Source organism: Malania oleifera, chromosome 7 (assembly GCF_029873635.1).
Source record: "Malania oleifera isolate guangnan ecotype guangnan chromosome 7, ASM2987363v1, whole genome shotgun sequence".
In the NCBI taxonomy this organism is placed as follows: domain Eukaryota; kingdom Viridiplantae; phylum Streptophyta; class Magnoliopsida; order Santalales; family Ximeniaceae; genus Malania; species Malania oleifera.
The window spans coordinates 1,168,898-1,193,534 of record NC_080423.1 but is presented as its reverse complement, the minus strand read 5'-3'; the positions used below and the strand labels follow the sequence as shown (position 1 = coordinate 1,193,534).

Here is a 24,637-nt window from a genome sequence, read left to right as displayed (position 1 = left end):
TAGGTACCGTTCGTAAGAACGGGCGCATAGGAGGTGCTAATACCTTCCTCTCGCGTAACCAAACTCCCGAACCCGACTCTGGTAACGTGGACCGATTCTACCCTTAATTGGGTAGTAATCAAGTGTTCTAACCACACTAAAATGTTAGTGGTGACTCCATTACACATTATTTTCCACAAAAATGATTTTAAAAACCACCTTTTACACTCTCGTCCAGTTCTCGTCTGGGAACGTTGTGATAGTGAGCATAATTCGAGTTTAACCGAATTAATCGACTGAGTTCGGTCGGTTCAGTTCATTAATTTATAGGTTTGGTTTGGTTTGAGATTTGGATAATTTCGGGTATTTGATTTTTGGTTCGGGTATGGGAAATCTTTAATTTGGTTAACCGAATTACCCGAATTACTAATTAACTAATCATTAAATATAAATTAGTAATATTAATATATGATATATGTTAAATGTTTAATCTTAAAATATCTCTTTTATCAATAAACCCTTTTATTAATTAAGTTGTAATTGGTAAAATATAAACAAAATTTGCAATCATATTTTATTTTTATAATTAATTTTAAATTTATTCGGTCAAATTTGGTTAAACGAACTACCCAAAAAGTTGGTTAGGTTGGGTACAGTTCGGTTACAACAACTAATTCGGTCGGTTCGGTTAGAGATTGCTGTTAACTGAAAAATTCGGTTAATTAATCGAATTTGACCGAACCGACCGTTTGCACACCCCTAATAAATATAACAATAAAAATACGAGTAGGAAATTGAAATAACGAACAATGCAATAAAGAAAATGTTAGTATGTTCTACTACTAAACATTGTATATACATGAAATTTAAATTTTGTGAAAGCATTCACCATGCATTTGGGAACACAAATTTTTATCTATCATGTGTCTTCTAAGTACACTTACTCTGAGTTCGAATGCATAAATTTCAGACCTTAATTTTGATTTGGGTGAATTTGGACAAATTCTAATACAAATTTATATTACATTGTATCTAAATATAATATAATTTCAAATCTAAGGTCACTGATCCTATATTTGGAGATACTTTGAATTTGGATTTATATTAGATTTTGATAATATATAGTATAAAATTGTATTGAAATTTATCCAAATTTAAATTTAAAGTTTAAGACTCGTGCTCCAAATATAGTGTTATATTATATATTAGCAAATATATGTATGAACAAATTCTTAACTATTTGATCTAACAAAAGAAAAAAAAAGTGAATACAACATCATAGATAATTGCCTCAAATGATTGGAAAGCTTTAATAAATTCTTATTATAATCAAGATATGAATACTTAAAATTATGGTATTGAGTTTTTAGTTGTGTGGACGAGAGCACGAGGTTGGGAGGAAAAAGTCATACTTAAGGATGATATTCTTATAACTAAAATGAAGGGGAGTTTAGACGTAATGGTAAAATTATCGTTGTGTGACTTGAAGTTCATGGGTTTAGGGCGAGGAAACAATCTCTGGCAAAAATATGAGGTAAAATTGCGTACTATAAACCCATTGTGGTCCGCCCATTTTCTAAACTTATATACGCTAGAGTTTTGTACACTAGGCTGCCATTTTTATCCTTATAACTAAAATGTTATATTAATAATGTACAGTTAATCGATCTCAAACAAAAAAAAAAAAAAATCAAAATTTATGATGGCATCTTTTTAGGTTAATAGAGGAATTCCAATAAATCACCTTTCTTAAAAACGTCTGGTCAAACTAATGTTTCACGTATGTTTCTAAAGTTTAGAAAAAGAAATAACACATGTACGTGCATGTGCAGAAACATGAATGCTATTAGTGCCGTAGGAGATAGTAGAAGAATTAAAACTTAAGACTCTCATATTAGAAATTTTAAGTTTGAATCAATTAATAGTAGAAAGAGGTATAAAATCGGAGATGTGAAACTCCACTGTGTAAATTAGGTGCAATAAGGGCCTCTAATTTGCCGAAAAAAGAGAGCATAGTTGTTATTTGCAGCTAATAACAATTATTTTATACAAATATATATATATATATATATATATATACACACACACACACACATGCATAATTAACTAAAATTTAATTATAATTCTATTATTATCTGGGTTTAAAACATGGGCACGTGCAATGCACGTGATCCATGAATTGTATAATTGTATTTATTATTTTTCAAGCTCAATTAACAAATGTATTTGAATTTTTTTAAAAAAATTTAAATTAGTTATATATAAGTGATTAAATTTATTCCGCAAGAAATCCCGCATTGCTCACTCTCGCCCTCTGCCTCTCCCTCACCCTCTAGCCTCTTCCTGCTGCGCATTTGCGACCGACGTGAAGAAGCCAAACCCTAGAGAGTAGCCAGTGCGAGTGCGACAGATTGCAGTGCCGACGCCTGCAGCAGAGCAATTAAGATTGGAGATGAAGATGACCCACCGGCCGGTAATTCAAACCCCACATTTTTTCTCTTTTCTACCCTTCTCTTCTCACTCGAATTGATGCCATCTTTGGGTCTTTGACGCAATCGAAATCTATTCCTCATTTTGCACGTTTATGCCTGTGTGGATCAGTAGGGAAGGAGGGATTTTTTATATCCCTATTTTCAATTGCATTACTTCTTCTTTTCTCCTTCGTCCTCTTCTTTGTCATCTTTTTCATGATTTTGTTTTCTAATTTATTTGATTCTAACTTTCTATTGAATGTTTATTCTCAATAATTGACAATTCTATGTAGATTGTATCAATGGGGATTTTTCTTTTTTAGAGCGCATCGCTCTGAGAAACTTCATCTCTTGATTTGCAGGTTTTAGCCATTGGGTATTACTTGTACCCGTAAGATTATTCTGATTAGAGGAACAGGAGAGGAAGATTCGAAATCATCAACTAAACCCACCTGTCTGTGTAATTATTTATTTTTAGTAGCGGGACAATATGAGTGGTGCTGGTGGTGGCTCTTCCAAGAGATTGCACGAAGAGGCAGGGCATGCCCATTTTTCCTCCAGTGCCAAATACCCTCCACATGAAGATTCAGGCAGCGGCTCTGTGACTGCACCTCTTACTGCCTTCCCCAATCGAGATTCATCAGTCAAACCGTCTAGCGAGTACCACAGTAGTGCTGCCCCCTATGAGTTGGGCACTGATGCTCCTCGTATGGCCAAGATTGCACGTACTGAATCGCGTGAAACAGATAAGCGATTGTCACCGCTTCTTTCAATGTATCGGATGCCTACTTTATCTTCTGGGGATTTGCATTCTGATCATGCTGTTGCTTCGGAAACTAGGGTGGAGTTGCGAGATTCTACAAGGGACGGCAACAGAGATCTCAGGATGGTTGAGAACAGCCGGGATGTCAAGGTAGAGTCGAGGGAGTTACATATTGAGATGAAGCGGGATCCTCTGAGTACTAATAAAGGTGAAAAGGATATTAATAGATTTGAAAGTAGTAGAGCTGGGGATGATAGTAATAAAGAAATAAAATATGATCGGGAGGCTCATGCTGCTGAGCCGAAAGGTGATATGAATGTGGCTAGTAGTCACTTGAATTGGAAAGAATCAAAAGAATACCACAGGGGAAAAAGATATCCTGATAGCAACCTGGTTGGTAGCAGTGGAAGTATGGAATCTTGGCATATTGTCCGGTCTGCAATGCATGGGCCTGTGGAAATTGGAAAAGAAGTTGCAACTATGGAGGAAAGGGAATATGCAGAAACCCATGAGGCTGTTGGGGAGAACAAATTTGAATTAAAAGGCGAGGATAGGTTCAAGGACAAGGACAGAAAAAGGAAAGATGCCAAGCACCGTGATTGGGGAGAAAGAGACAAGGAAAGGATTGATCGACGTAGCAACTTTCAACTGAGTAATAGTGGTAGTGAGTGCAGAGACTCAGCAAGGGAAGAGAGAGAGGCAGAAAGGTGGGAGAGGGAGAGGAAAGATCTTCCAAAAGAGAAGGAGAGACCAAGAGAGAGGGAAAAAGATCATATTCATGTTAAGAGAGAAGCATGGAATGGACTAGATGGTGAGGGCTTGCAGCACCATGACAAGGAGGTAATTGATGGATCTGTCAGAAAGTCAGAGCAGCAGGAGAATGCAGGATTAGAGCAAAAGAAACAGAAGGAATTTGATAGCTGGAAGAATGCGGAAAGGGATGCTAGGGATAGGAGAAAAGAAAGAGATGCTGATGTTGAAGGACATAGGCCTGAACGGCGCAGCAGGATCTATGACAAAGAGTCCGATGATGGATGCACAGATGTTGATGGGGGCACTGAAAGGGAGAGAGAAGCATTTAATTATGGAGTTCAGCAACGTAAGAGGATGCTTCGGCCCAGGGGCAGCCCTCAAGTGGGAAATCGCGAGCCTCGTTATAGATCTCGTACCCAAGATGCTGAAGGGTATATCTTTCTATATTTATATTAATGATAGTATATTGATCATGTCAATTGGTTTTGCTTTATTTAACTCTTTATGAACTTAGCATATTTATCATGTCAATTGATTTAACTTTATTTATGAACTTAAGATGTAGTCTAATTTTTGGAGACATTCATTCCCCTAAAGCTAAATTCATGTATTTACCTAATTGTAATTTTTGTAGACATTCATTCCCTTAAAGCTAAATTCATGTACTTACCTAATTGTGATTCGTGATAGCATTGATCTCCGTGAATCTTTAGTTGAAATTGTACTCATTAGTGAGAGCAATTTTGTTATTTATGTTGGTTTAGATTTTTAGATTTTTTACCAAGCCTGGGAAGCTCATTGCAGTAATTCCAAGTGCAAAAAAAGTGATTTTTTTTGCCAATCAATTCCCCTCTCAAATTAATTTCACCCATTTTTTCTATTCCATTTAGGGCTTTTTTTTCCTTGGAAAGAAATTAATTTATAAATCAGTGTCACAGCTTTCAGCAATTTTTTTGTCCATGTATGCAATCAAAGAATTTGCAAGAAAATTATCTTCCATCTTGTTTATATTCTTGGACTCATTAATAGTTTTGGGTTGGAGTGGAACTGCAGAAGAAAGAGGCTTGCATTGCAGGGATAAGCTACTTTAATAGTTTAGCCCACCAATCCAAGCACATGTTCAACATGAAGTCTCAAACATTTTATTATTTTTTTTTCCCTAGGGGGAGGGGGTGGTATGTTCATTATGGAACTTTGATGATAAAAAGAAAATAATGGCTGTTTATATTTTGAAGGGAATGCTAATTGCATTATTTAAGTTTTAAGATTTTTTTTTCCCTGGATGGTGGAGGGAGGCTATTGCTCCCTTCTCCCTCTACCTGTCTGGATGTGAACTGGTAAGGTTCTACATTTAGAATATAATTCCATTCACACAATTATTTCATGTTGCAAGGGAATTGATTCAAAGTTATTAGAAATTTTCTATTTCAAAAACAAAATTGAATCTGTTTGGTTTTTGTACCGATTAGACTTGCTTTAGAAAGTTTTGGCTTGAATAGGAAGTTTCTAAATTTTATCGGAGAGGTTTCGTGTACTAACTGTGATTAGATTTTTGATGGCTAAATTTTGCCTTAGTTTCATTTTTGAACATTCAAGGTAGGGTTCCCTTTTTTTCCCCAGCTTATTGCTGTACAATTTTTTTACAGCCAGCTGTCAGTTGGGCTTCACAATAAATGTGAGGTGCTAGGTTTGGCTGTATCTTCTCTCCCTCTTAGGCACATTTGGTTTCCTTCATAAATCCTTAAAACATAACCTTTCATAATCTTTGGACCACCCTTGGAGAGACTTTAGGCGAAGTCAAGATAAGACGACCCATTGCTTGTTCGATCTCCTAAATTCAGATCTTGTCGATTATTTTGCTATTTTTTGCTTGGGAAGTTGAAGAAGGTAGTTTTGCTGTGTGTAGTAAATTGAGAAGAAGCTTGTGTCATGGTTGCGGTGTTGTATGGAAGCTTTTAAGATAGCTACAGTAGTGTTTTTAACGCAGTTGAGACCTTCATCTTTGGCCATGTCTCAAGTTCGTCCTTGTATATTTAATTGCACCAATTTCGTCGTTGTACATTTAATTGCATCAATTTCGTCCTTTTACTTTACAGTTTACATAAATCTTTAATTAGTCCTTCCATTCATGATCTGCCTAACATAAAAAAGAAAAAAAAAATTAAATAAAAACACAAAATATTTAGTTAAAGTCCAAGGAACAGCCTCTCTACATAAAAAGTAGGGGTAAGGCTGAGTACATTGTGACAACTGTCTCCCTACTCTCATAAAGTGGGGAGCTTTGTGGCCTGGGGACACCCTTATTTAGTTAAAGTAGAAAATTGCCTTCAATGTGCATTTTTGAGGACATATTTCATTAGCATCCTTGCCTTACCTGCTAGTCAAAGCGATTGGGCTGGTTCCTTTTGATGCACACCTGTAGTCATTAGTGTAATGCTTTTGATAATAAATAGAAGGTTAATTAAAATTTTTTTTTGCCCCACTGGTATTCCTATCTACAAGTGTTCCCATACAAATGGTCATATAAGATCCTACTTCTCCCAAATATCCTCGTCCCAATCCTTACCACAACCCCAACATAGAAGGAAACTGCTAGTCATTATGGGCCTGCAATGGTCATGAGAGATGTGGAGAGTTGAGAGCGCGGGCTCTATGTGGGCCTCACTTGTCTCGTGCACTTTCTGGTTGTCATGTCAGCTTGTGACTATCATGGGCCCCTGATGAATAGCGTGGCTGCAATTCCAAATCCTCTCCTTGGAAGACTCAAGCCCCAGTCTCCTCTTTTGGAAACCAAGAGATATGCTGCAGGAACCAACGCCCTGTGAATATATATACCCATCTGTAAATTGACGGGTGCCTTTGGAACACTTCCATTATAAAAGAGATCACTTTCCTTTGATCATATCACTAAATAAGCAAATTTAACTCATCATCTCCTCTACCTAATGGATGTGGAGAGTTGGCGACCACTAAAATACAAGCCTAGATGAATTTCAGAACATATAATACCTTGACGACCAGATGTTTTTATTTTTTATTTTTGATAAAAGAAGACAATTTATTATTGTCCAATAAGCCCATTACAAGTGTTGGAGGAAAAGGATCCCACACAAAAGAACCAGAGATCAGAAAAAAACAGAAAATTACATGTATTTAATTACAAAAGTTCTGCCTTTCAATCCCTTTTGAGATCAGAAAGCAATAGACCCCCAAAAATACTGAGAGAGTGCACCCAAAAGGAAGCGAGGCATATCACCCTACCATAATAGCCATGAGCAAGTTGTGTGACCCTTAAAAATTTAAGCATTCCTCTCAATCCACAAGGTTCAAAGAATGGCAAAAACTGCCATCCTCCAAAGGGAAGGAATGACTTATTCTCTATTAACTGGGCCGAAGGTATTGTGATGTTAAGAACCCTTGGCCCAACTCATTCCAAGTCCACTGCACTTCTGGCTGCACACACATTTGCCCCCTTCCCTTAGCAAAACCCTAGTTTCCCCAGAATCCCCTAGTTTGCCCTGGATGCCAAGCAGGCTGAGTGGGAGTTGACTCTTTGTTTTATGCATTATTCATCAGTTTTTAGACAAGTGTTTTTTTTTTTAAATAATAGATTTCAGCCATTTTATATTCTATTACGTGACTTGTAAATTATATTGTGTGAATATTATGAATTGGAAGATAAAAATTTAATTTTTCTTATGTGATGGAACTCCTTATACTATGTTCTTGGTGGTGAAGGGAGTTCTAATTCTTTCTCTTTGTGCCTTTTTTGTGTGCAGATCTCAAGGTAATTCGTATTATTACATTGGAAGTTGGTGCTCACTGCAGTCAAGAGGAACTTGTGTCTGTGTATAAAGTTGCTTTTTATTTAACATTTTTTTTGTAACTCTAATTCTACAATCTACATATGTTTTTCAGTGTTGTTTTAATCTGCTTTATATATGTGTGCCTTCAGTTATTTTCATGTGTTAGCATTCATTCTGTGGATGGTTGAACTCATGCCATGTATGACTGTGCTTGATGTGCTTTCTTTTCTTGTTTTTTTCTTTGATTTATTGGTATGAATTTATCATAACTTTTTTTTTTTTTTGCCTGTTTGGCAACACTTATGAAAAAGTATGTAGTACTTTTCACATATAGGTGCTTGGGATTAAAACATGAATGTTTGGTGAAATTCTGATAAGTTACTTATGATATCAAGTACTTACATGAATCTTTTTATTTAAGAAGTTTTCCCATAAGTAATCTGGGAATGCTTTTGTTAATAATTTAAGAGTTCTATGTGGTTGCTGTTCAGCTTGTTCCCAGGGAGCGAACTGTACCATTTAATGAGACATATTTTCCCTGGTATAACATTCCAAGGTTCCTGAGTTTTTTTTATTTTTTTTCTTTCATCAATCATCTTCTTCTCAATGTTAGAAACCAGAGCAGATGTATCATGAGTCATGACCGGGCTTCTTCTCAAGAGTGACACTGACTTGTTTGACCAGTGATCTAAAATCTGCAGCATAAATTCTCTTACATTTAATCTTCTGTATCTGGTACAACCCCTTTCAGTTGGCTCTTTCTGGTTCAATGTTAGCTATACTGCATCTGCCATCTTCCATGTATGATCTTGATCCCGCTGACAATTGATAGTAGCTCCTTCTCATGGGTTCTTTCATTCGTTGTCTCTCTAGATCAGATCTGGGCACTTACACCAATCTGTAAGGTTTGATGAAGATGGGCTGGTGGAGCTTTTTGTTATTTTTTTGGCTCATTTTTGGTGATGCTCTTGCAAATCTAGAAGGTCCAATATGGTGGTTTGGGTGGTCTTGATTTTTTCCGCTTATTTTCTTTTTCTGATTGTCAGTGCTCATATTGGATTTTTTCTGATGGTACTGTGTTGGATATGCTCAATTGATGGCACACTTTTTTTTTTTCTTTTGCTGATGATCTTGGATATATAGAAGATTTTGGGAGAAAAACTAGAGAACTTAATTTATGTTGTATCTTGCAATACATGATTGTTTGTTGTTTTGAGATATTCTTGTAGCATAATCCTGTAGTATATTGGTGGAAAAGTGAACTGTTAAGACATCTTTGGAATTTAGATGGTGCTTTTCTTTTTTTCATTTTTTGTTTCAAAAGCTATTGGTCTCTTTATTTCAGGAAAACCTGAAATATCCATTGTTGTTTATAAAGTCGGTGAATGCATGCAAGAACTAATAAAGTTGTGGAGGGAATACGAATCATCACAAGCTGAAAACAATGGCGAAAGTTCCCACAGTGGTCCTACTCTAGAAATCCGGATACCAGCTGAGCATGTTACTGCAACAAATCGCCAAGTAAGAGATTGGATACAAAATATGCCTTTTCATTCTATAAAATTGTGCAGCTTTTGCTTATTTGCTTTGTGTGTTTTGTAACATTGTCTTGGTGAAATATGCAATGTAAGATTTTTATTTTTTAGTGGTCCTGGTGGCCTTATTGAGAATATATTGATGTCGACTGAAAACATACCTCAATTTTCTTGTTTCATGTAATTCATGAATACCTCTGCAAATTTCTCCAAACCTACGGTGATAGGGGAGAGGGTGCAGAAGTCTTTTTAATAGAAAAAGAAGTTGATTGAAAATAACAAGGAGAATAAAAAAATACAGAAAAGGGGGACAATAAGTTTGTGGAAGAGGGTGCAAAAATTGCTGCAAGCGTTTGTATGTTTGCATGTTGTTGGTGGGAGTAGGACTTAATTTTTACTATGCGGTGACAGCTGCTTGTGCATTTTTTATTCTGGAAGCTTGACATCTTCAGTCTCTTATTGTGCAATCTTGGGAAATCCAGCAACTTTTTGGGTGTGATTTGAGAGCTTATTATAGAAAAGACATATGATCTGTAAAATGGAATTGTTTGATGGATTTGTTTCTGAAGTTTGGGTTTGGAGATAGGTGGAGGCTGTGGATTGGGTTTTGCAATTCAACTGTTGAAGATTTTCAATGATCGTCAATGGTAATCCTGCAGATCTTTTTGGAAATTCAAGAAGGCTGCAACAGAGAGAGCTGTTATCACTTCTATTTAATTGGTGACATAAGTGCTCCATAAAATGTTGATGAAATTTGTGTAAGCAAGGCTGCTCTCTGGTATTCATGTGGATTCAATGGGATAGGGTGGTTTTCTGTTCCTGTTGCAGATACAGTTTTTTTTTTTTGGGATGCTGAGGAAGGTCAACTTGTTTGTGGAATTTTGATATGTTTTGAGGTAGTTTTTGCTCTTAGAGTGAACTTGGGAATGAGGGAAAAAGTGGTAGACTCTGGGGAAAGTAAGTAACTAATTTAAAGTTTTTGGCTGAGTTGCTGCTAAGGCTGCAAACAAGTTGAGCATCTGAAATTCTCCATTGGTGGTCCTCCATCACTGAGGGATTGGCTCTGCAGTTCTCTTTTTTTATTCTCTGTTTGAATGCCTTTCCTCACTAGAGTTCCCTTTGCAATGGACCCTGCTGTCCACCAATGAATGCCAGGCATTGACAGAGAAGTGTCCCAAGATTTCTGGTCCAGTTACATCTAATAATAAGATGATATACTGTCTCAACCTCATTTTGCACAGAAAGCATCTGCTGTTGCAAGTTAATATCTTTAGATACTTGTAATCTTTTTCATAATTTATGCATGGATGTAGGACTACCCTAGTGTGGCAGCTAGTAAAAATTGTTAGTGCTGATGCTACTAGATTGTTACAGATGGTTCTTTGGTTTATGAAATGATTCTTTCCATTGATCCAAGTGTTTTGGTACTTGGGCATTATGTACATCAGGAACTCAGTTGTGAGAAGAACCTATGATGCTAAATCATCACACTGGGTTTTCTTGTTTTATGGGAGGTTGAGATTAGTTCGACTTGTTACCCCTAAAAAACTTGCTTTTATGCACTCTTTCCCCCCCCCCCCCCCCTTTTTCATAAATTCTCCTTCATTTTTTGGGCTGCTAAGTTGAATATGAACTGCAATTTGAAGTTGTTCGCTGTTGAACTTATTGTTTAATAAACTGATAAGTTTCTCCTTGTAAACCATGCTTTACCTGCTTTTTGAGTTTTATGTATTTTTGTTCAGGTTAGAGGTGGCCAGCTATGGGGGACAGATATATACACTGATGATTCAGATCTTGTTGCTGGTATGTGGTGAGATAGAGAACAGTTTAGAGTTTAGAGTTTATAATTAATCTTCAGTTTGTTGGAATTGTTCTTCTTCCTAGCAAGTCCTGATGTCTCAATTCTGTGTTCCAGTTCTCATGCATACAGGTTACTGCCGCCCAACAGCTTCTCCTCCGCCACCTGCTATCCATGAATTGCGTGCGACTGTACGAGTACTACCTCCCCAAGATTGTAAGTCCTTTTCAAACTATATGGCTCTACATATGTTTGTACCTTATTATGCATTCTGCCATGCCACTTAACAATTTGACTCTGATGTATGGTCACATTTTATCAGACTTTCAAGTTGGAAAATGTTTGCACTGGTTTGTAAGCTCAATATTGCATTGTTACAGTTTATTAGACTTTAAGTTGGAAAATGGTTGCACTGGTTTGCAAGTTCGATATTTGATGGCTTCTCAAATCAAAGTTTTTAAATCTCTTGAACTTGGATAGTTGGTTTTCAGCAGTGTTGTGGTGAATTTGGTTGTAATAAAAAGCACTTGTTTTTATGGGGAAGGTGGTCATGTTTTCTTCACCATGGAAAAGGATTCATTATTTGGCTTCACTTTTTGGTCTTTTGCTGCTGGATATTTTAAAAGGGGCGTCTCTTTGGATTACAGCAAGATTAGAATGCTGTTATTTTGATCATTGTTTCTTCCTTTTTCTTTTATTTTTCTCATAGGAGGATGTCTCTCCTTTTTTCACATTCTTTGTTCTTTAATGATTTTTTTTTATAATTTAAAAAAAGGATATTTTTTTCAAGATAACTGAACTCGTTCTCACACGATTCTTGAACTTATTCCTGTCAAATGGCAGTGCAGGGTGGGGGTTAAAATGAGGATTTTCTTTTTGTAGAGAAATGAACTTGTGCTCATTTAAAGATGTTGAAGTCTCTGATAAGAGATTCTAAGGAGTGGTTATGTATTTTAGAAACTCCAGTTGCTAAGCAGACTGTTTCAGGTGGGAATGAAGGTAAGGGGCTTGTTCTGAAGAAAGGTAAAGGATATGAAGAATTTGTGTGACGTGTCTTAGGGTGAGAGTGATGGTGAGTTTGTTTGGTACGATGGATTATTACTGGATGACATCCAGGAAAAATATGGGCATGCTTCAGATTATCCCTTTAGTTGAGGATATTTCTCACATGCCTCCAACACATCTCAAAGGTTTGGAAGGTATTCTAATTTTATGGTTGATGTTTTATATAAAGAGTAGGGAGATCTTGAGCAAACCAGGGATGACATTTTGTCTGCTCCCCCTTTGCCCTTGAAAGAGATAAATTGAAAGGAAACTGAAGTGCAAAAAATGGTGGATCAGATGGGATTGTGGGTGTCTGATAAAGGTTATTTAGAGTCTTTAGATGGGTAAGAGTAAGGTAAATGAAGGTTTCCGGGGACTAGCCAATTTGAAATGCTCAATTGTTGAAAGAGTTTTAAAAGGGATTTAGGGGTTAGGTAGTGGGTTAAGGTTTTTTTTTTTTTTCCCCCCTCAATTTCTTTTTGTGAGGACTTCTGGTCCCCAGATGTCTTCTAATTTCTTTCTCTCCCTCTTAATAAACTTCTTTATCTAAATAAAATCTTTTGAACTTAGGTTTCCTTTGAAACTTCAAGTGATGCTATGCTTTCTACTTTTTGTTGTTTCTGTTGGAATGAAATGCAAGAATTTTCAGTAAGAGATCATCTATTTGCTCATCTGTTATGAGAGGGATGTTTTCTGCCTTTAATTGAGATTTGATCATGGGAGCTTTTGCAAGATTTTCCGTCACTCATATTCAACATGGTTAGAATACTCTGGTCACTTTATTTTGATTTTTTTTCTAATTGATTTTTTTCATTCTTTCTTCTCTTTTGGAGGGTTTCTTCTCCTCCATTCTTTATATTTTTCTTTGTCCATTTATAAACTTTCCTTTTAAAAAATTGATGCTCTAAATCAAAGTTTGTGAACTACTCAAAGCAACACACACAAAATTTTAGTTTCAGAAACAATGCATTTGTGATTTTAAAATAAGGACATGAACTATGCCTTTAGTTAGTCATGAGGAATCTCACACATCAACTCATCGTCTTCATGCATGGAGCCAATTAGATGTGTGTATAACACTCAGATGGTCTCCGCACTTTGAAAATTCAAGAGTTTCAAAATCTCATTAACAATAAGGTCTGAGTTTGTTCATCTCTGTCAGAATCATCCTCAAACAGATGGTGGGAGATTAACTTTCCTCATGATTTATTTTATGTCTCCTTCCTATACCTATTACCTAGTGCCTGGGAGATTGGAGAACATCCAAAATATGTTCCTGTGGGGCAACACTGGGGGAAGTTTAATTTCCATTTGGTGAGGTAGGTAGGGTTGAAGCAGCCTCTTTGTAAACAAGAAGTCTCAGTTGATGGGCTTGGCTACATGAGTCCTCTTCCACTATTTTGCACATTGGTAAGGAACTAAGGATTCATCATTCATGAGATAATGACAAGTTTTACACTGGATGTCAGCTACTTAACACAACCCTGCTTTACCCGGGCTTGGGACCAGCTGAGGGTGGGAAGAATTAGGACCAGTACAACACATGGAGTTAAGACTGTTTGTAAGTGAGAACTTAATTAATTTCAACATGGCTTTGCTGCACAAAATGTTTTGGATATTTGTGACAGATGAGGATGATCTTTGGGAGAAGTTCTTCATGGTGATGTATATGGTGGAACATAATCGGTGGATAACTAAGCACAGAAGAGGCCTTGTTCTGTGAGGTTATGAATGGTGATCCATCTCTTTTCACCACTCCCCACCTCTCTACTAGAACCCCGATAAAAAATTCTATAATTTGATATGACTTCTTAATTTCCTTTTTGCTAATTGTTATAGGAGAAAGAGAAGGCTCTTGGAGCCCTGTGCCCTTTTATCAGTGGTCTAGGTTGTATGGCTAAAGCCTCAGAAGAATGCTAGCAATTTAAAAAACTAGCACTGCGCTTGATGCTTTATGAGAGGATAATATTCCTTAACACATGCTGATAAAAAAAATATTCCTGTACGTTCAATTTGGTGGTATGCCTTAGACTAAGGAACTGATTTCTTAAAACTTGAGACCCCTCACATGGGATGAGTCAAAATGGTTGCTCTCACTTCCGGAATCCTGGCCAACTGGCTGCAGGTATTTGGAGGAATCTTGCAGGGAACATTCTTTTGACTGTTTTTGCAGAAAATATAAGAAAAGAGCGGGAATACTTCTAATCAGGTCAGTTTTGATGTTGGAAATGGAGATGCTATTCTTTTTTGACATACCTGGTTCTGCGACTCTCCTTTAAAGAGTCAACTGGTCTGTGCATGTTGACTAGAGAGATGGAGGCTGTAATTAGTTCCTGTGGGTATATTTCAGATGGAGGAGTGGCATATGACAGACAATATTGGGAGAAGGAAACTTTTTTCTGAGTTTTTGGATCACTTGTATGGGAGTGTCCGGCATTGCCTCGTCACAAGCTGAGCTTGTTTAGGGCATTATGCTTGCCTGTAACCGCTTGGCTCGTGTGTTTGGGATGGGTTTACATCATGTAAATACTAGTGTAGGTTTATTTTCTAGTAGTTGTTTCTCCCTATGCCAAATAAGTAGTGATGTTTCCTAGTGCCAGAGTGAGAATTGTATATAAAGCTCTTTAGGGGGAGGGTGAGTGGTCATCAATCTTGTAAAACTCACTAGCTATTGTCAACGTGTTTAGCCTATTTGCCTCCCTCGCTAAATACCCAATGTTAACGGAGGTGTTGTTAATGAATTACTTTGCTTCAATGTTTACTGTTTGCTTGCCATTGCTTTCATAATTGCTTACTGCTTTCGCTGATATTTGATTGATTGATAATGAAAGTGTTTCGTGGATGAATTGTGGTAAATGATAGGCTGGCTTGTTAAGCAAGAGTGCTTTGGCTAGCGCCGCACGGTCCTTTCACAAAGGTGTGAAATAGTCGGCCCATGAGTGACATGGAAGAACCTGAGAGTTGTTTGTGTTGAAGTTATTCTTTTTCAAGTCATTATTAGATGTAAAATCTTTTGGAAAGTTCCTTTCGAAAACCATTTGGAAGAAAATGCACTCACTAAAGTACCCCCCCAATTTTGCTTAGTAAGATGCATGGGAAAGGATTTTGACAGTTGGTCATCTGTAGAAGAGAGGAATCACAGTAGTAAAAAGATGCTTTGTGTGCAAAAGAGATGGTGAGGTAGTGTACTATTTGCTTCTTATGTGTTATCCAGAAATCACTGGGAGAGTTTGCCTATGATGGGTATACATTATGTTGCAGCTGGTACTGTTTTATGATAATTGTGGACCTGGAAGGGCAATGAAGCTGGCAAAGGAAGGAAGAAAGTTGTAGAGTTGATTCCCCTACCATATTTTGGATGGTTAAGAGGGAAAGAAGTTGGTTAGAGACATCTATTTTGGTTTGATGGGCAGCATTTTGTAGTGTTCAGGTTGCTGTTGATTCCTTCAACAACAACCTTCAGATTAATTTATTTTGATTTCTGTAGACTACCTTATATTTGTTGATTAATATTATTTCTTCCCTGCAAATACTGGAAATATTAGTTTGGATTTTGCCGAGGAAAGAGCTGAATTTTTAATTCTTGCAATGGTGCCATATGAGTATATAGGTCTTCTCTATTCATGTGCTTTATTTTTTACCAACATATGGCAGTTAATATTAGATGTTTTTTTTTTAATTTAAATTTATTATTATTTTTATTTTTTTATCATTCTGTTCTCTTGTCTAATTTGAACATCCTTCTAGGCTATGTTTCTACACTGAGGAACAATGTTCGTTCGCGCGCTTGGGGGGCAGCCATTGGTTGTAGTTATCGTGTTGAACGGTGTTGCATTGTTAAGGTAATAAACACGCAGAATTCCTTATATGTCATTTCATTTTTAAGCGTATGATGGTTGATTTCCTGCCTCTTTATTTAGCATTGAAGATGGTTGAAAGTCCTAGATTGCACACTAGGATTTGTTGTTGTTTCATTAGTCTCTAAATGCAGTTTTCTAAATGCTTTAATTCATTTTGATATGTAATGAGGTTCCAATAAGCCAAGGTGAGCATTGAGTGAAAGACAACTGTGTCTAAGCTCAACTTGTTAAAAAGAGGGTGTATTTTTTTTTAGTAATAAAAGAAGAATTTCATTAATAGAATAACAATATACAGCTAGGAGAATAAGACATCTCCTAACAAAGTCAGTAAAATCTGGATAAAAAAACACAAAGAGACAACCTAAAGACTAAAAAACAAAGGAGAGAAAAAGCAGCAGGAACTAACACTCCAACACAGAACGCCAATTGTGCTGAATATCAGAAAAGGTAACCCCCTTAAACTCCCTTGGCCCACACACCAAAGAGAAGCCAAAAATGTATCTTTTCCTGAACCAGCAATGGGGACAACTTCTTCCCTAGAAAAATGCATGCATTACATTACGCTCCATCTCCAACCCCCAAAAAACTGCAAAAAAAAGCACATTTCCAAAGCATTGCCCTTTCCTTTTTCCTGCCAAAGCCAGCAAAAGACAATGCCAAAAAAGTCGTCCACTGTCTTGGAACTCATCCAACATTCGCCTAAAATAACTTATTTCAAACCTTCCAAGCATAGTCACAATGAATGAACAAATGCGATGGTGATTCTGACAATTAAAGCAGAGAACATATATTTCTGAGGATATATCCTTCAAAGGTGTCCTAACCTGCAGCAAGTTATTGGTATTAATTCTATCAAGCGCAACAAACCAAATAAAAGCCTTAATTTTAAAAGGGTCTTTGGCCTTCCAAATGGAACTATAGAGAGGAAAAGATAAATTAGACCTATTCAAAAAATCAGAAAAAGGTTTGCATGAGCAAACCCCAAAGGATCCAAAGACCGAGACTGCCTACCCTCTAAAGAAAAATGACAGTTATTCAACATGACTACCAAAGAGTACTCCTCTACCACCTCCTTTGTTTAATGATCCATGAAAGTTGAAATCCCAAGAAGGCAAAGAACCACCTTGATCAACAACAAAAGAAGAAATGGACCCATCCTGGCTGAGCTCAGGCAAAAAAGGCATGAAAAAGAGGCCAACAAAACTAAATTCCCCAGCCAAGGATTTTTCCATTCGGATATTACTACCTCTTTCCACTAGGAATTTAATATGGGGAATGAAGAAGGGATAACTCTAAGAGAGAGTTTTCACACTCTCCAAAGAACATCTAAATCTCAAATTTGTATCTCACTCATTCTTGTCTAATCCATACTTAACAACCAAATGCCACAAGGAAGAATTCTCTAGCAGAAACTGACAAAACCATTTAGCCAGAAGAGCTGTGTTTATAGACACCTGATTTCCAATACCCAAATCACCCTTCTGTTTTGACCTACCCGCCACTCCCTAACTTACCAAAATGATCCCTAAAACCCCCTATTCCCAACCACATGAAATCCCTCATTATTTTCTCAATCATATTAGCAACCCCTGCCGGAATCTTGAAAATTGAAAAAAAATATAAAGGGTTACTAGAAAGACAGGCCTGGATAAGCGTAATTCTACCATCAAGAGAAAAAAAGAGTGACTAGCTACCCATCCAGTATCTTAGAAACCCTTTCCACAATAGGATCCCAAAAGCTAGCAGAGTAGGGTTACCCTCCAAAGGAACCCCAAGATAGGACATAAGCCAATCCAAAACACTACACCCAACTCCACTGATAGCTCCCTAACACTCTCAACAGACATATTGATAGCCGTGATTCTGCTCTTTCCTATATTAATCTTAAGCCCAAAAACCTTCCTGAAAATGTGAAGGAGACCCAAAATATTCTTAAAAGATGGTTTATGGTCCTCTAGGAAAAAGATAGTATCATCGGAAAACTGAAGGTGCGAGACCTTAACCCCCCTCTCTCCCACCTCCAAAATTTTCACTAAACCTCTAACTACTGCCCTATCCACCATTGTACACCTTGTGAGCTTGAATAGTACTCCTTCTGAAACAGAATCCAACCTCAACCTTCTACTTTAGGTTGAGGAAGACAGTGGTTTGTGTATATTTTATTCTCCATTGGGCTCATTCTGAACATTCTCATCAACCCAGGTCATGGACCTATTTTGTCCAACGATAACTGGATCGGTGAGCCTTTAACTAAGTCAATTGGCCCAAAGGAAAGTAAAACACTGTTTCCTTAAAGCCATTGTGATGAACAACAAGTAGAAACAGAAGAGAAATGGAGGAATGGGGCAAACCATAGTGCAAAGAGGAATTCAGAGAATGATGCAGAATAGCAATGAGAACTACTGCCAAGAGAGAAATTGCAAGAGAAATGGAGAGGTGAAGGGAAGAAGAAGGCAGAAAAGAGGAGTAAGAAGATACTATGCAATGGGAACGAAACACATGTTCACTTCAATTCAAGTTCAACAAAAACTAACTCTTACATGGCTTTTCACACCGTATTTATAAGAAAGGCTAAATTACAAGAAATTACGCATAAATCTCTAAAAAGACATGAAATTATAAATGAACTCCCCAAAAGACATATCTATTACAAACAAACCTACAAGAACACATAAGCCTACTATAAGTGAACAAGACATTTGGACTTAGGACCCAAGACCATGTTCTTTCAATTGGTCTCCAAATTGGGTCAAAGCAGTCCTTCTGACCACTTGCTTCCATGCTACTTTGCATCAATCCTCGTTTTATTTTAAGCCAACTGCTCTCTGCCCTCTGTGCAAGAATCTGAAGCCCCATCTACTTTAACTACTGGTTGATGCTCTTTTATTGGACGGCAAGGATGTAGCCCAGAAACAAGCCCATGTGTGACATTCTTGTGCAATCGTTATTTATTTATTTTATTTTTTGATTGAAAATGAACATATTTTGTTGAATAGGAGAAGAGTACAAAAAAGGAGCATGAGAAATTCTCCTTGTAAAATAGAAGAACTGAAGGAGAAAAAACTGCCCAACCTGCCAGTCACGTTGTAGGTCTAAAAAGGACAACCCAGCAAAAGCCCTCAGTGAGGCGAAAAACTGGATCCTATCCCAAAGTACAGATGAAGGCATTGTCTTTCTTGTGAATATACATGCATACTGCTCCAACCAAATTCCCTACAAAACAACAAAAAAAACCTTACCTCCACAATGCCAAACCATCTCTACTCTTAAATGCCAAATAAGAGATAGCCCAATGATCCTCCAATGACTACTGAAACTCAATTGTCTCCAAAATAACCAAATAAATTATTCCCCACCCTCCATGAAGAAGAGCAATGATCACAAAGTGAGAAACAGAATCTGAACTGTCAAAACATAAACAACATACATCTGGAGATAAAGCCTTAAAAGGCCTCCTACTCTGCAACAAATTGTTGGTGTTAACTCTATTAAGAACTACTAACCAAATAAAAGACTTAATCGTAGAGGGAACTTTAGCCTTCCAAATAACATGGTAAGGAGAGAGAGTGATGGTTGTGTTAAATGCTCAAAAAAGATTTGCAAGGATATTTCCCCGAAGATTTAAGGACCTAAATTTGGTAGCCCATCCTAGGAGTAGGATGACTATCCTTCAATAAACATAATAAGGACTTTTGAAAATGAAAGTCCCAAGAGAAATCATACCCAATTGAATTAAAGGAGGGGGAAGTTCACTGTGCAATGAGGACAGCCTATATAAATGAGGAAATGGAGTGCAAATTCATGAATCACAAACATAATTGTCTTCCCAAAACAGAATGCGGAACCCATTACCCACAATAAATTTAGTATGAGGGGAAAAAACGGACATATCTTGTGCCCTTTTGATGTAGAGGGCATATTCTCTTTATAATTTGAAATTTATTGCAACTCAGGAGATCTCCCCTCCCTTCCCGTAACAATTGCAAACCGGCAGCAGCAACCAGCCATTAAAAAGTTTCTATCGATGAGCAAGATGAGCTTCCTTGTTTTAATAGTTGGTTCATATTTCCTCAGAAGCTGCCACGACCTGGGCCGCTTTCTCCCCAACTGCATCCCAAGCTCTATCCTATCAGAGTTAATTCACTCTGCAGACACCATCATCCAGCAACTCCTAAACCATTATCTATTTCGACAAATCTGTGCTGCCTTATTACTGGTAGAAAGAAGCCTTCTTTACCAAATCACCAAGCATCAAATTCTTCAAAACCTGGTAGAGCGACCATGTACAGACACATCCACATCATTTGGGATACAAAACAGAGCAACAACCTCCTAATCACACCAAACTTTTCTGCAGCAAAAGATCTGCCCATTCTATTCTCCCGCTACCTCAAAAAATAGAAAATAACCTTACACTCTAGAGTTTCACCTGGGATTATTATCTCTTATAAAATGGCCCTGACCAAGATCAATACAATTGCTCTGTTAACCATTTGTATTCTCCCCCTTCCAGAACCACGAGTCTGACTCAACAAATTTGGTAGTACGCAAGCAAGACTCTGTTTTACTTACCGAGTCAACATTGAAGATCTTTCTATCTGACTTGACCCTGATGGAAATCCATATTTCAGTGAACAGTTTAGACAACAGAACAAATGAGAACCGAACCACTATTCCTCACCTCTAGTTATTTCATGCTAGATGTCCTTTAATCTATGATGTGGTCATGTGGCCACCCTTTGAAATAACGTAGTAGTCAATCTGTATTTTTTGGTAAAAGAAAAGGCAGGGAATTGCCCAACAATTAAATGTATGAATTATATACTCAAAGAAAACCCATACTGTATAGAGCAAAAACCACCCTTTAAAATAATGTAATAGTCAATCTGTATTTGGTAAAAGAAAAGGCAGGGAATCGCCCAACAATTAAATGTATGAATTATACGCTCAAAGAAAACCAATAATGTGTAGAGCAAAAAAATAAGAACTTATAACTCGTAACGTTGTTTAGAAGAAAAATCAATAGGAAGCAGAAGATGCTCTTTAGGGTGTCAAAATCTGGTTCCAGTTTCTTTAAGCTAGCTTTTCTTTAATGGCAGAATCAAGACTGAACCTGCACCTGGACCCAAAGTCTTAAATTTCAATTTCAGCTAAAATTTCAAGGCTACAGAAATATGGAAATTTTGATGGAAGTTTCAATATCGATGTCGATTTTAAAAAATGATGGAAATTACCAGTGTGGAATTCTTTTATCAAACTCTAGAAATTGTCAATAAACATAATAATGCAAGATTTAGAACTAGAATACTATTAATAAAATAGATCAATGACATGTATGTGGTGTATAAGGTGCAGTAATGTAATATTGTAATTTTATTAAAGATATTAAATTAAAGTAAATGAAATCTATAAAATAGTTAAAATAATTTAAATACAATTTACCAAATCAAATGTTGTAGCTAGTATATAACTTTAATTTTCCATACAATTTTGAAAGTATGAAAGTTATCATTCATATCCTTCATGCAAGAATCTTTAGTTTCGAAAGTCAAAATATATGATTAATTAAGAGAGAAATTTCTGTTTGGGTTTCAAGTCTCAAATTTTAAATTCGAGGAAATTTTATTTTATAGTTAAAATTTTGCTGAAATTTTGAGATTTCTGTAAATTTCAGATGACTTTGGGAGATTTCAATGGAAATCTTGCAAGACAGAAATGGACTGCCATTTTCAATTCTAGGGTGGTGGAAAGAGGAAGTTTCAATGAAAGTTTTGACAATTTCATGGAAATTTAAGACCGTGCCTTGACCTTTACTGAAAGTTCTTAAGACTATAGCTACGGGAATATCAAAGAACAAAAAAATAATATTTTTTTCTGTGATTGTCAGGTTGGATAGGTTTTAGAGCTAGGAGAATGTCTTTTTGATGAGCTGGAGGTGCTTTTTGCTGAGAGAAGAGAGTTGGCGTAAAAAAACAAGGATAAACTGGGCGAAAGAGGGATATTGTAATTTTGGTTTGTTTCACAGGGTGGCTAAAATATGAGGAGGAAAAGTCGTAGTAAGGAGTTGAAGGTAGATTCAGGGAAATTAGTGAGGGATATGGACAGATTGGGATGAGATAAGGAATTTCTGTAAGAAGTTATACATAGATGATTGCTAAAAATAGGTTGGTAATGTAGGTTCTTGATTAGATCCCCACAGGGGTGGATCTTGCTACTTGGTTAGAGCAGCCTTTTGAGATAGAGGAAGCTCTGTTGCTAGATATGTGTCTTATGTGTGGAAACAGTTCAGAGGATGTGTTCACTTGTTTATTCTTTGTTATTTTGTTTGGAATTTGTGGAGTTTTCTTTGGTGCTTGGTGCCCAAAATCAGTGGAAGATCTGTTGCTTATTTCTTTTGCTGATTGGAAAAGAGGAGGATCCTAAAAGATTGTGAAGATGTGCTCTTTGTGCTGTGTCGTGGGGAAAGAAATTCTAGAATTTTTTTGGGGAAGAACTTTTCAGTGGGATCCATTTGGACAGAACTCGATAGTTGGATTCTCTTTGCGCTTATAGTGCTAGCTTTCAAGATATCACCAGATATTGGAGTGCTTTATTAAGGTGATATAATTTTGTTTTTTATTTTTTATTTTTTGGTAAAAGGACTTCTTGTTTTTGTTCTTTTTTTTTTTTTGGGCATCTTTTTCTCCTGTTTTTTCTATCCAAAGAAAAAAGAAAAAGAAAAAAAGAGGAAGTGAAAGAGGGCAGTGTTCGAAATGGATAGAGCTAATGCTCTGGGTCTTAATGGTTTTATGATTTTTCAGGGTAGTTAGGAGGCATTGCAAGAATATATGATGCTTTTTGGGGAGTTTCATAACTGTAGTGTGGTGCGAAATAATGTAAACTCTACTTTCATTGCTCTTATTCCTAAGAAAGAGGATGAGGAGGATGAAGGACTTGGTGACCAGTTTTAGCTAAGGTATTGTCCATGAGCCTTGGGGATGTTTTGGGGGATGCTGTTACAATGGTTCAGGCTTCCTTTATGATGTGCAAATTTTATATGCAGTTGTGGTGGCAAGTAAGGTGGTCTGGGATGTGAGAGGGAATTGTTAGAAGGGTGTAGTTTTTATACTGGATTTTGAAAATGAGTATGTCGTGGTGCATTGAGGCTTTCTAGATAATTTGATTTGTAAGAAAGATTTTGAGGCAGTATGGAGTAATTGGATAAAGGGTGCCTTGTTCCATTGTTGGTGATTGTGAATGGACAGCTGAGGTATTGGTTTATGCTTTTGTGGGGCTTAAGGCAAGGGAATCCCTTGTCTCTCTTTTTATTTGCTCTAATGGTTGAGGGGTTGAGTAGGTTGATTTCACATGCACATGGTTTAAGGGTCATCAGGGGTTTATCGATTCGGAGGAAGGAGGTGAAGTGTCTCATTTTCATTTTGTGGATATTATACCATTTTCTTCCTGGAGAATAGTGCTGGGAAATTTCTTTTTCTTTTTCCTTTTTTATCAGCTAAAAGAAAATATATTATTATTTTAAGGCATCAAGGGGATGCCTACCCGTGGTACAAAATATCAACCACCCTGTAGAGTGTTGCAAACATCAAGGACTACAAAATGATCTTCAACAATGTTCCCACTAAGCCAGCTGGAGATGGGAGTAATCCATGGGTCTTTGTAGGTCTGAAGTGAAGTAGATGAATCTTTTAAGGCTCTCTTATTTCTTTCTTTCTGAGCTCACCAAAAGATGGCGAGAGGGATGAGGTTCAAAGCCATATTCTTCTCCTTTGTGGTTCCGATGCCTTTCCAAGCCTTAATCTCCCATCCACCTGAATTTGCCATAACCCACTGCTGTCCATTCAAGGATAGAGCCAAAGTCCACATGTTCCTTGTCTAGGGGCAGTGGAGAAGGATGTGGTTGACTGATTCTGTGTCAGCCATACAGAGAAAACACCTATTCGTGACTGTAAGCCCTATTTTCTGCAGATTGTTGAGGGTTAAAATATTTACATGTACGGAATCCCAAGCAAAAAAATTCAACCTTAAAGGGGCTGCTGTCCTCCAAATGTGAGTCCAAGGGGAGTTATTGCAATTTGTTCCTAGCAGTGAGAGCTTCTTGTAAAAAAATTTAACAGAGAAAACACCATTTTAGTCCAAAGCCCAATTTGGCTCGTTGGGGATGTTTTGGTGATGGAAATTGTATAGAAATTTATAGAATTCAGAGTGTGTGTGTGAAGTTCTCAATCTGCCATGTTCCTTGTAAAAGGAATGCCCTAGAAAATTCCTTGATCAGTGACTTGGGGATGATGATCGATAAGCACATTTTTTTGTCTATCCGAGTTTTGGATAGAAGGAAATGCAGCTCTAAAATTACAGTTCTTGAGCCACACATCATGCCAAAAGTAAACATTGGCCTCATTCCCCACTTGAAATGTCACAAATTGAAAAAAATCATCCCATACTTTCCTGATGAATTTCCAAACACCAACTCCATAGGGAGCTCTTCCATTTTGTTTTGTCCAATCATGGTGCTCTAGCCCATATTTAGAAACAATAATATTCCACCAAAGGTGGGTTTTCTCCTTCATGAACCTCCATAACCACTTCTCGAGTAGGGCTTTATTGAAAGTGAGAAGGGATTTCAACCCT

General features: G+C 37.0%; 1 protein-coding gene across 1 annotated transcript in view; it reads left to right on the top strand.

Annotated features, from left to right (window-relative positions):
* The first annotated feature begins 2,263 nt into the window (after positions 1-2,263).
* Positions 2,264-24,637, top strand: part of LOC131160024 (uncharacterized) — a 31,954-nt gene continuing 9,580 nt past the window's right edge. The window contains exons 1-7 of the mRNA XM_058115309.1: positions 2,264-2,452; positions 2,813-4,397; positions 7,746-7,753; positions 9,118-9,293; positions 11,050-11,110; positions 11,223-11,321; positions 15,897-15,991. Of these exons, the coding sequence (XP_057971292.1) occupies positions 2,941-4,397; positions 7,746-7,753; positions 9,118-9,293; positions 11,050-11,110; positions 11,223-11,321; positions 15,897-15,991 (1,896 nt within the window). The 5' untranslated portion in view covers positions 2,264-2,452; positions 2,813-2,940. The remainder of the gene's footprint in view (positions 2,453-2,812; positions 4,398-7,745; positions 7,754-9,117; positions 9,294-11,049; positions 11,111-11,222; positions 11,322-15,896; positions 15,992-24,637) is intronic.